The following is a 12399-nucleotide window of genomic DNA, read 5'->3' on the forward strand; positions in this document are numbered from 1 at the left end:
CATAGGATAAAAATAAATGCGATTTCACAGTCTTCCAAATTCTATTTGTCTAAAAGTTATATTTCTTTATTGTATATACCGGGTCTAGGAGGAAAACTTAGACGAATTTTTTGTAAATATAACACTGATACATGTTTTCAGTCAAGAAGACCATTAGGCAGTTTCCTAAATTTTGGGAAGAATTTGACTGATGACAATTTAGGTGGTGGGGTGTATGGTATTCCTTGTTCGTGTGGGAAGTTTTACATTGGCCAAACTCACCAGCAACTTGTTGATGATTAATATAACTTGTTGAGCATCATAAATGAATAGAAAAATCTCTAAAACTGAGTAAGCCTCCTGAGACTTTTGTTTCAGCTTTGGCTGAACACATTGTCTATCATCCTGATCATTACGTAAAATTAAATAAAAAAACAAGTTTTTTTTAACTGAAAGTAAGAAGCGACATTTAAACATAAAACGAACAGAAATTATTACGTATATGAAAGTGGCTGTACCCTCTTCAATACCTCGCTCTTTACACTAAAGTTTTTTATTGTTTTAAGAAATAAAGTTGTGTGACAGATTCAAACTTTAGCGTAAAGAGCGAGGTATTGAAGAGGGGACATCCCCTTTCATATACGGAATAATTTCTGTTCGTTTTAAGTTTTAATGTCGCTCCTTACTTTCAGTTAAAAAACTTTGTTTTTTTTTAAATTAATTTCTGAACGTTTTGAATTAATGGAGCTTTGATTTTGGCACATAGTACATGAATAATTAAAACAAAGTTTGCGTATTAATTTTACTTTTTTTGGCTAAATGGCTTTCTCGAAATTTTGTTCTGACACAAGTTACGAATTAACTTACGTAACGAACTTCTATATTCGTATGTTTTATTACGTATATTAGGGAGTTTGCCCCCAAGTCAATATCTCTCTCTTCACACTAAAGTTCGAATGTTGTTCGAATCACAAACCCCTGAATCACAAAGGCCGGTTAATTAGAATAGATAGCTCTTTTGAAAGTACTAAAAAAAAAACTTTAGCGAAAAGGGCTTGGTATTGACTAGGGGCCGAACCCCCTCATATACGTAATAATTTCTGTTTGTTTTAAGTTTTAATGTTGCTCCTTACTTTCAGTTGAAAAAACTAGTTTTTTTTTATTTAATTTCTAATCGTTTTTTAAATAATGCTGGGAAATCCTCGATGGAAGGATCCTCCCCTGTAACCCCCTCCTCCGACACCCCCCCCCCATCGGAAAAAGATCCCTCCTGAAAAGTCTTTATACTTCCCATTAACCAATACTATATGTAAACAATGGGCAAAGTTCACAACTTCCAGCCCTTCCCCCGGGAACTGTGGGGGGCCAAGTCATCCTCAAAGACATATTTATTAGATTTTCGACTATGTTAAACAAAATGGTTATCTCAAAAATTTGATTGGGTGACTTTGGGAAAAAAATGAGCGTGGGAGGGGGCCAAGTTGCCCTCCAGTGTTTTTGGTCACTTAAAAACGGGCGTTAGAATTTTTAATTTCCGTTCAAACGAGCCCTCTTACGATACTCTAGGACTACTGGATCGATAAGATCACCCCTGGAAAAAAAAAAAAAAAAATAAATAAATAAAAAAAAAATAAACACGCATCCGTGATCTTTCTTCTGACAAAAAATACAAATTCCACATTTTTGCAGATAGGAGCTTGAAACTTCCGCAGTAGGGTTTTCTGATACGCTGAATCCGATGGTGTGATTTTCATTAAAGTTCTATGACTTTTTGGGGGTGTTTCCCCCAAAAATAGATACATTCAGGCACGTAACTTTTGATAAGTAAGACTAAACTTGTTGAAACTTATATATTTGAAATCTGCATAAAAATCTGATTCTACTGATGTATCTATGGGTATCCGGTTTTTAGAGTTTCGGTTACTCTTGAGCCGGGTCACTCCCTACTTACAGTTCGTTACCACGAACTGTTTGATTCGATGATACCATGGTCATTTTAATGATAGAGGGTTTACACAGTGGACTAGGGAGGCTATTGAAATAAAAAGACGTATTCTTGCAAATATTTCAATAAATAGAAATACAGGTAATTTGAATATTGACCCGATATATAACATTCTTCTTAAAAGTGAACCAGTAGTTGAAGGGGGTAATAAGGTTTTACAAAATCACCAGGGGACTAGATTAAATACAAGACCTAGGAGAATCGCAGCAATAGTAGCAAACAAGAGGATTATTTCGCAACAGAATAATTAGCTTCATGTTAATTTTATTCTATTTTATCCATTTGCTTTGGTGTTCTCATTGAAGCAACTCCGTTAGCTTCTGTGATCTATAGTCTCAGTTGCGACCATTGTAGATATTTGTATTGGTTTTCTTTATTTCTTCTTATCAAAGTAAAGGACAATTTAAGAATAGAGTTTAAACAGATTCTTCTTCGCTTTGAATCAATGGCAGAAAACAAAGGTTCAAAAATAACGCTTTCTAGGTTAATCAAAAGGGTACGGCAATCGAAAAATTTATATTCACAAATATAAACGATCGAAGAGTTTTATTATCGAGCTCTATTTTATTTCTTGGTTAGAATACCTAGCCAGTAGTCTCAAAAATAAGTTTACTAGACATGAAGACATACTCTGCAGTCCTGGAATCCCTTTATTGACGGGGAAACCTCTTTGTCCAGAAGATATAAAAGGTTTTAAAAAGCTTATTGAGTTTTATCAAATTGATTTACCTGGGATCGGACAGAGAAGTATAACAGCAGAATTGGGGCTTTGGCACAACAGCTTCCAGATTAGAGTTGGGTCAAGCTCAAGAACTGTGGAACCATCCCACAGAATAAAACTTTCGTAAAAAAATGCTATAGATGCCCTAAATGCACGCGACAGTAGCATTTTCCTCAATGTGCTATGCTATTGAAGATTCTTGTAACATTGCCAGTTTCTACCAGAACCGTTGAAAGGAGCTTTTCCACGTTAAGAAGAGTGAAAACATACCTAAGGAATTCAATGGCAGAGACTTGGCTGAATAGCCTTGCAAGTATTAATATTTACAGAGATGTTTTCTGCGACGCAGAAAAGTGACAGACATTCTGGCAAAAAATGGGCCAAGGAAACTAAATTTCATTTTATGAAATAAAACTCATGTATTTTTCGGATCTTGTAATATATTATAATTATTTTGCTTAGTTTAAATGCGTTTATTTGTATATATTCCATAAAAGAGTTCGATTTACAGTTTTGGTCTCTCTACTTGGGTAGTTTCAATCCTTTGTGTTTATGTAGAAAGCTGGTATCTTAAGCTATATACATATACATATATATATATATATATATATATATATATATATATATATATATATATATATATATATATATATATATATATATATATATATATATATATATATATATATATATATATATATATATATATATTATACTATCTTTATATGTGAGTAATAATTGCGTATGAATGAATGAATGTATGTATGTATGTATGTATGTATGTTCTCGAAAACGGCTTCATATTTATTCGGGAAAATTGGTATCTTGGGATAGTCTCGCATAAAAAAAAAAACAATCTAGATAGGTTAAAAGTCTGACAAAAATCATTAAGAGCTTTAATTTTGGTTTTTGCAAATGACGTCATGTACTATGTTATTACATCATATAAGCATTTCTTATGACATCATATATGGCATCATATAAGTATTTTCTCCTTTTCCTCCTTTTTAATCACATCTGTTCTGCGATTTGCTTGATCAACTTTCTTGTGTGGGGTCTTTCTCTGAAAAACGCATTTGTGTTTTGGGAAATTTTGATTGTAATATGTTAAATATTGGATCAAATGATGAATGTTACCATCTCTTTGATGTGTTTTCTTCTTCTGGGCTACTTCCTTCAATTTTTTTTCCTTCTCGTGTTGACCCTACTAGAAATTCTGCCACTTTAATAGATAATATTTTCATTTCTTATTCTCCTAATTTGAAGTTTACTTCTGGTCTTGTTTTCACTGATCTTTCTGATCACTTCCCTATTTATGCATCGCTTTTTGTGTCTCAAACTGATATTGCTGTGGATGAGCGGGGTGAGTCTTCTTTTAGAACTTTCACAGCTAAAGTAATTTCGAATTTAATACATAGTCTTCAGAGTAATGATTGGTCTAGTGTTCTTGAAGCTAATGATGTTGAATGTGCAACGAGTTTATTTTTGTGTCGAATGGGAGCTCTGTTGGATAAGCATTTTCCTCTTAGACAGAGGCCAAGGAATTCCACACCCAAATGCCCATGGATGTCTAGAGGTCTGATCAATGCTACACATATGAAGGCGTCTCTGTCTTAGGCTGCATGTAAAATTAAGACATAGGATGATCTTTTGAAGTATAAACTTTATAAAAATGTGCTTACTTCTTCAGTACATGCAGCCAAAAAGCTCTACTTTTGGCGTCGAATTGATGAGTGTAAGGGGCATTTGCGAAAGATTTGGACTGTAGTTAATGAAGCTCTTTCCCACAAGAATTTCAAACAGTCCCCCCCCATGTCATTACAGGAAAGCTGATGGATCTCTTGTGGACAAAAATTCTTCAGCGAGCGCCTTCAATTCGTATTTCACCACACTTCTTTCAGTTCCTATTCCCCCCCCCCATAGCAGAGCAAGTAGTTTTCCCTTATCAGAAAATAGTTTTTTCTTTTCCCATGCAGTGATAACGATGTTTCTAACATTATTTCTCAGCTTTCAAGTAGTCGTTCAGTTGATTGTTTTGGTTTGAGCTGTAATGTTTTAAAAAAAAATGGTCAGTTTGTTTCTATCCCCATCTCACACATAACTAACCTCTCTCTTTCTTCTGGTATTTTTCTTCATTTGTTTAAAGTTGCTAATGTTATTTCTTTGTATAAAAAAAGTGATTCATCACTAATTTCAAACTATACACCTATTTCTCTTCGTCCTGTAATCTCTAAGGTTGTTGAAAAAGTAGTGTATTGTAGAATCTCTTCATTTGTATTTAGTACTAATACGACTGTAGGAAATTCTCTCATAACTAACCATCAGTATGGCTTTCGTCCCAGTTTTTCTACCTTACATACACTATCAGATGCAACAAAGTTTGTGCGTGTTAATCTTGACAAGGGCTTGTGTGTTTTGGGTCAATTTCTTGACTTTTCAAAGGCATTTGATATGGTCGTTCACTCTGCTCTTTTGTCTAAATTATCTTTATTTGGAGTGCCTGGATTCCCACTTGAATGGTTTAGGTCTTACCTCTCAGGAAGATCTCAGTATATTTCGGTTAATGGTACTGCTTCCTCTACCTTGCCTATCTTGAAGGTGTCCCACAGGGCTCTGTGCTTGGACCACTTTTTTTTTAATTTATATTAATGATCTTGTTGATGGTCTTCATCCCCTTGTGCACCCTATTCTTTTTGCTGACGACAGTAACTTTAATTGCTGCAGTGGACCTGCCATCAAATGGTATGACTTAACAGCCAAAAAAGTGCCATTGTACACTTCAGGACCCCTTATCGTATGAGAGACGTGAGGGTGCCAATCATCCTGACTTATGGGAAAGATATTATACCGCAAGCTACTAGAGTGAAATTTCTTGGTGTGTATTTTGACTGTTTTCTTTCTTTTAAACCCCATATAACTCATACCCGCTCCCTTGTCCTCCGCTAATCCTCAATGTTACACAGGGTTAACTCATTTCTTCCCTCAGATGTTATACTTTCTCTTTATTATGCTTTTATTTTTCCTTACCTTTCTTATTGCTGTTCTGTCTGGGGTATTACTAATAAATCTCTTCTCTGCTCACTTCAAAGAGCCCAAAATAGGGCAGTGAAGGCTACTTTTCTTCTACCTCGGTTTTAGCCTTCCTCTGATCTTTACAATGATACTGAAATAGCTCCACTGGATCGTATTGTGGATAAAAGTTACCTTTATATAGCGCATTCTGCTTTTCTAGGTACACTTCCACCGTCTCTGCAGCAGTTTTTCTTACGGTCAGGCTCAGGTAGGTACTTTTCTTTTTTACGTAGTTCTTCTCGCAGATTTATTTTAACTAAAAGATCATCAACAGCAGCTCAGAGGTCTCCTGTTTTTCAATCAGTTCTACTATGGAACTCCCTCCATCATGATGTCCCTCTATTTCTTTCGGTAAAGGCAGTTTCTCGTCGGGTGTTTTTCTATCCTAATTTATATGTTTCTCTTCTCTTCATTTAATATTTTTTTCAGATTTTAAAATATTCTTCGATTCTATCCTAATTTTTATCTCTTTTCTTCATTTAATTTTTTTCAGTTATATGTTAAGTTTCCTTATAAATCCACTATTTCATAAATGTCCTTGTGTTGTTCCAGTGTTTTTTTTTTTTTTTTTGTATTTGCTTGTATATGTATGTGCTATATTGCATATGCTTTTTTTAAGTGCTTTATAAAAGTGTTTTATTTTGTTTTTTTGGCCCATTATAAGCTAAGCTTCTTGGGGATGTAAAAACTTTACGTTTTTAATTGTTTTCTTTTAGTATTACTAAATTGATTGATTGATTGTGTCATCCATAGCATAAATATGATTGTTGAGTTTCCAACGCAACAGTTACTTATATAATATGTCTGTTGAAAGGCCCAAAAACGTAAAATTTCAGTTGCAGTTACTATAAATGATGATTCTTTGGAACCAACACCTGAACTATCTAACGTGATAAGCTGTGAAATTTGACAACCTGGACCATCAATTGCGACAACGCCAATACGGACAGCTAAAGCAAAGGCCATTGATAAATTGTCAAAAATGAAAATGAAGAACAGCGAGTCAATAAGAATCAACCTGGACAGCGAAAATCAAAACGTGCCAAAATAGAAAATGATAGCGATGATGATTGGATTTGGGATTTTGACATGGATAAGGTCATCAATGCCTACTATGTTAAAAAAACAAAGGTTCGGCGATATTTATTTCATAATGACGAAAGATAAGCCGAGGTTTAATGAACCGAAAAATTGAAAATAATAGCAATGATGATTGGATTTTCGATTTTGACATAGATAAGGTCATCAATATCTACCATACCTTTGAAAATCAAAAATATGGATCTGGATAAATCGTTGGAAGAAAAAGATGTTTTTGTCCCATAACTTGAACAATTAAAAGAAACAAAGGTTTGGCTATATCTTTCATAATGACAAAAGACAACCCAAGGCAAAAGAAGAAGTTTTTGTTCCACCAGCTGAACAATTAAAAGAAACAAAGATGGTCGTCAATGCCTTCCGTACCTTGTAAAATCAAAACCCTGGAATAGAAATATCGTTTGAAGAAAAAGAAGTTTTGTCCCACCACCTGAACAATTAAAAGAAACAAAGGTACGGCGATATGTCTTTCATAATGACAAAAGACAAGCCAAGGCAAAAGTTTAAGGTCCATTTGGACATCATTGTCATCAAGAAAAGGCTCAAATTGTCTGCGTTTAGAAGACAAGCGACAGTGATAATATATATATAAAAGCCTACCGCGTGCCCCATACCTTTGCTAAAGAAACAAAGGATCATCGATACGTATTTCATAATGACGAAAGATAAGCCGAGGTGTAACGAACCAAACAAACTGAAAATGATAGCGATAATGATTGGGTCTTGGATTTTGACATGGATAAGGTCATCAATACCTACCATACTTTTAAAAATCAGAAATATGGACTGGATAAATCGTTGGAAGAAAAAAAGTTTTTTTTCCCTTATTAAATCTAGTGTTTTCTTTTATTGTTCTTCCGTTGATACACGCTTACATATTCGAAGTTGACACATTCAGACTTTTATTAGTAGGCCTACATGTGGAACAAATAGAAAAAATTGACAACGTTACTATCTCAATAATTTTGCCCGTTAATACATTTTCATTTCATTTCAATCATAAATGACCATATGGAAATTGTGGTCTAAAAATAATTAACAAAACAGAAAAGAAAAAGTAAAGTGAGGCTGATGTATTTCACCAAAATACAGTTTCCGGCAAGGCCAGTCTGAATCTGACCAGGCAAATGTATTTTGGAAGCAAGCAACAATTGCAAGTTTTGTTGCAAATACGTAGTTATTAAAGTTTGTAGTTTAGACAATAAAATGGCAAAAATGAAGGTAGAGTAATGTTAAAACTCACCTATTTCTTTTTGTATGGCCCACCTCAGTAAAATTTGAGCTGGAGTTTTGTTGTACTTTTTTGATATGTCCAACACGACTGGGTCAGATAAGAGAGGGCTGTTACAAACAGTTGTACCAAGAGATGAATACGCTTGAAGATGAATACCATGCACCTTACAGAAACTTCGGAGATCTTCTTGGATATAATGAGGGTGATATTCTACCTGCAAATTTGCATAGATAAATTCTGAGTAGGGCAGCCTCAATCAAGTGGGACGACTTCACTTACCTTGGTAGTACTTTTAGTAAAGACGGTGGGGGCAGTGAAGATGTTAAAAGTAGAATAGAAAAGGTCCGTCGTGTTTTTTTCAACACTGGAAAATGTTTAGGAGAATGGATCAGAGGAAATTTTGCTAGACGTTCTCCAGAGAAATTGCCTATGGATTGTTTTGGGTACCCGACTGACTGACCGTATTTCAAACAGTAGACTGTACGAAAAGTATGGTTCAATCCAGCTTTCTAGGACTATAATGAGAGAAAGGTTAAAATGGCTAGGGCAGGTTCTGTGGATGAAGGATGACAGATTGCCGAAGATTGTCCTTTTCGGCCAACCGTCTAGGGCTAAGGGGAAAGCAGATCGTTCCTGGTTGTAGTGGGAGGATGTCGTAAGAAAGATTTAAGGGAAAAAGGAACTTCCTAGGAGGGTGTAAAAACGAAGGCTTGGAATAGAATAGGATGGAAGAGGAGCGGGCATAGCTATGGTTGCCTGAGGCGGGTTGGTGCTGCTGTGAGCTGCTAGTAACAAATATATATATATATATATATATATATATATATATATATATATATATATATATATATATATATATATATATATATATATATATATATATATATATATATATATATATATATATATATATATATATATATATATATATATATATATATATATATATATATATATATATATATATATATATATATATATATATATATATATATATATATATATATATATATATATATATATATATATATATATTTTGCTATTTTGCAATCCTTTCCATAAGAGGAAAAATCATGAGATTTTCCCTGGCAATCAGATGTTTTAGAAAGGTGTCAGTTAGCAAGTGTTTGGGCAAGAATTTATTGTGAAAGAGGGATCACTGATTTAAAAGGAGGGCTCAGAGTTCATTAACAAAATAGGGCGAATTTAGAACAAAAGGAAATATATGAACGTTGACAAAAATTCAAAGATTCGAAGTCCAAATATTGCGATATTTATTCATTTTGACATATTTCTTTTATGCTCCAGGGAGGGAGGAGGGGGGTCAAATTTATGGGGTATTTCCCGTTTTGTCTCCCTGTGTTCAAGTTTTTTTTTTTCAACAACAACTTTATTAAAAATAATTCATGCCGGCTTGACAAACGGTTACAAACAAAGCACAAATATGGGTTAAAAACGCAACCATTGCACAAATACTAAATTACAAAACTAACCAAATCACCACTGAAACGAACACAAATAAAGAACAATAAAAAAAAGAGATATTAATACAAATTACTAAATAATAAATTTGAACAAGAATATATTAACAACAAAAGAAAGACCAAAATTACTTAAAATCCAGTCCTGCACTCACCAACCGCCCTGAAGAAGATGCTTCTTTAACGGGTTTTTAAATTGCGGCACACTTTCCGCTTCCCGAATTGAGTCTGGAAAGGGATTCTGGACCACCGGACCCGTGTGCCTTGCCACATAGCTAGAACGAACCGTACTTCTTGGCTCACTTACCAGGTCTTCAGTATTTCTCGTAGCATATCCGTGATAAAATGAATTAAAACAAAAAAACTATTAAAAACATCAGGCGCGAAACCATTCAAACTCTGAAGCACAAAAATACCAATCTGAAAATATCTAATCTGACCAACATTCAAAATCTTAAGTTTCCTAAAAAACAAATCTGTACTTAAAACTCATGTATCGTACTTATAAATTAACCTCATTGCTTTATTTTTCTGAATCTGCACTCGTTTAAAATTACAAGTAAAATTACTAGCCCAAATCATACACCCATAATTTATATACGGCGTAATCAAAGAATAATAGAAAAGAACTAAAAAATCAGAAGGTAAAAAAATGCTGAAAATGTCTTAATATCCGAAGGCAACGTGCTACTTTACACGCAACCACATCAGCTTGTCTTCTCCAGTTGAGGTTCTGATCGAGAATCAATCCTAGGTACTGCCCTTCCTCAACCCGCTTTAATAAAGAACCATTTATTGCTATTTCACTAGGAAGATTTGGAGATAAACCAATCCGATTAAAAAGAATATAATTACTCTTTGCCACGTTAATTCTAAGAAAGCTAGTGCCTACAAACTCACTCAACCCTTGTAGAGCTCTGTTTGCTTTCTGGGCCAGAATTGATCGTAACCAGAATTGAAATGTAACCAGAATTGATCGAATAGTCTTCAGGTTAACACCATCCAACCCGCCACTGTTGGATCCAATCGAGCTGAGGATTTTTGTTAATTCAGCTGAATCGCAGGGACGAAATTCCATTCAATTTCCTGGCCCCGCTCACGGGGTGCATAGGGTAACAGAGTGATCCATGATCTTAGTACGTAAAGCAACCCAGTTTTACCTACTAGGTAAAAGCTGCAAGAACAACCCAGTTGCTACAAAAACATTACCATTATTGAATTATTGAAACCTTTCAAAAGACCTCAGCTTGGTAATATCGGGCCCAGAGATCGAGCCAGGCGGTGGCAGCACAGTACAGGGTGGACGCAAGAACCTTAGTAATCAAAAAGTGTCGTTAATCCGATACCATGCAAGTAAAACAAATATTTTAAATTACGATATTATGCGATTAATTAAACAATAATATGTAACCTAAGGAATTGTCAGTCTTACTATTACCTAACATAAGAAATTGTCCACTACCATCTTAACTTACAAATAAATTTGAACCAACATTTCTACAAAACACGTTGGAAGGCCTGTATCCAATAAAATCTTCATTAATAAATCCCTTCCAACCTCGTCAAACGCTCCCTTAAGATCTACAAACATAATCTTCCACCCTTACTCCTAGTATACTTCTTAGCTAATGAATCCACTATATAAATAATGATGAGCTAATGAATCCACTGTATATTGATCTACCGCAGAAAAAGTTTCCCTAAATCCTGCCTGTATTTCACTTATTCCTCCCCCCCTTTCTAACCAGACATCTAATCTTCTACACAGGATATTGCAACGCTGCTCACCCAAACTGTTCCCCAAGTGAATATTTGTATATCTCACATGTAAGGACGCATCGCCTTTTTTTAAAAGGGGGACTGCAATTGAGGTTGACCCTTGTGAAGGCCACTGGGACATTTGGAAGATACCAGAATATATCACAAATATTAATGAAAAGATCCAAGTCCGGTTCCAAGTCCAGAAAAGAGTTTCAATACCATCTGTTTCAGATGCAGAAGATCCATCCATGTTCTTCAATTCCTTCCAAATCTCCTCCTCCGAGATATCCATTACAAGATCCAGTTTTTCTTGGTTAGGCGGTACTTGAAGGGTCTCATACGCCTCTAACGTGTGTTCAATTTCTATTGCCGAATCCTCAATACCACCTAGCCTTTCTTTTTTTCTAAGTATACTGATCAACTTTCCGCAGGCGGTATTAACTTTGCTGGCTTCTGCTTTCCTAAATTATCCTTGAGAAACTAGCAAAATTCGCAATTATTACAGAAATAGAAAGCTTTCCTAAGTTGATCTGCTTTCTGCTCTTCAAATGCGATCTTTTTCTTTCAATCGATCTTTTATACTCTCTTCTCATTCCTTTAATCCGCATTATAGCTTATCATTGTCTTTCCGGTAGCAAATTTTCAACTTTTTCACTGCGAGTTCTAATTGCATCATATGCGTATTGCATATTCCTTGTCGAAAAAATGTAACCAAAGAATTATTCAGCGATAGAAATATCGTAATATACCTACAAAAATTGAATATATCTTATAAATGCACTTAAGGGCTTATGATAACCTCATTTGCTAAAATTTTAACTTTATTTAGTCTCAAATAAGAAAATGTAACCTAAAAAGTGTTTATCGACTCCGATAAATACATTAAATTACACAAAAGAGCATAATATATCTTATGATTTATTTACTTTAATCTAATCCTATCTCTAGTCGTACCTAGTTCACTCTAATATGACATACAAATCTTCTCTAACATCGAAAATTGTTATTACAACTCAGACTTACAAAAATGTATACTGTGAGCCACCTT

The 12399-nt window shown here is 34.5% G+C and overlaps 1 protein-coding gene across 1 annotated transcript in view; it reads right to left on the reverse strand.

Annotated features, from left to right (window-relative positions):
* LOC148947829 (9,11-endoperoxide prostaglandin H2 reductase-like) overlaps positions 1-12399 on the reverse strand; it is a 36591-nt gene that overhangs the window by 7965 nt on the left and 16227 nt on the right. Inside the window, exon 5 of the mRNA XM_089095110.1 lies at positions 8119-8319. Coding sequence (XP_088951236.1) covers positions 8119-8319 — 201 coding nt within the window. The remainder of the gene's footprint in view (positions 1-8118; positions 8320-12399) is intronic.

The sequence above is a fragment of the Artemia sp. Qi Xiang Cuo genome, chromosome 10, assembly GCF_049724085.1.
Source record: "Artemia sp. Qi Xiang Cuo chromosome 10, ASM4972408v1, whole genome shotgun sequence".
NCBI classification, from domain to species: Eukaryota; Metazoa; Arthropoda; class Branchiopoda; order Anostraca; family Artemiidae; genus Artemia; species Artemia sp. Qi Xiang Cuo.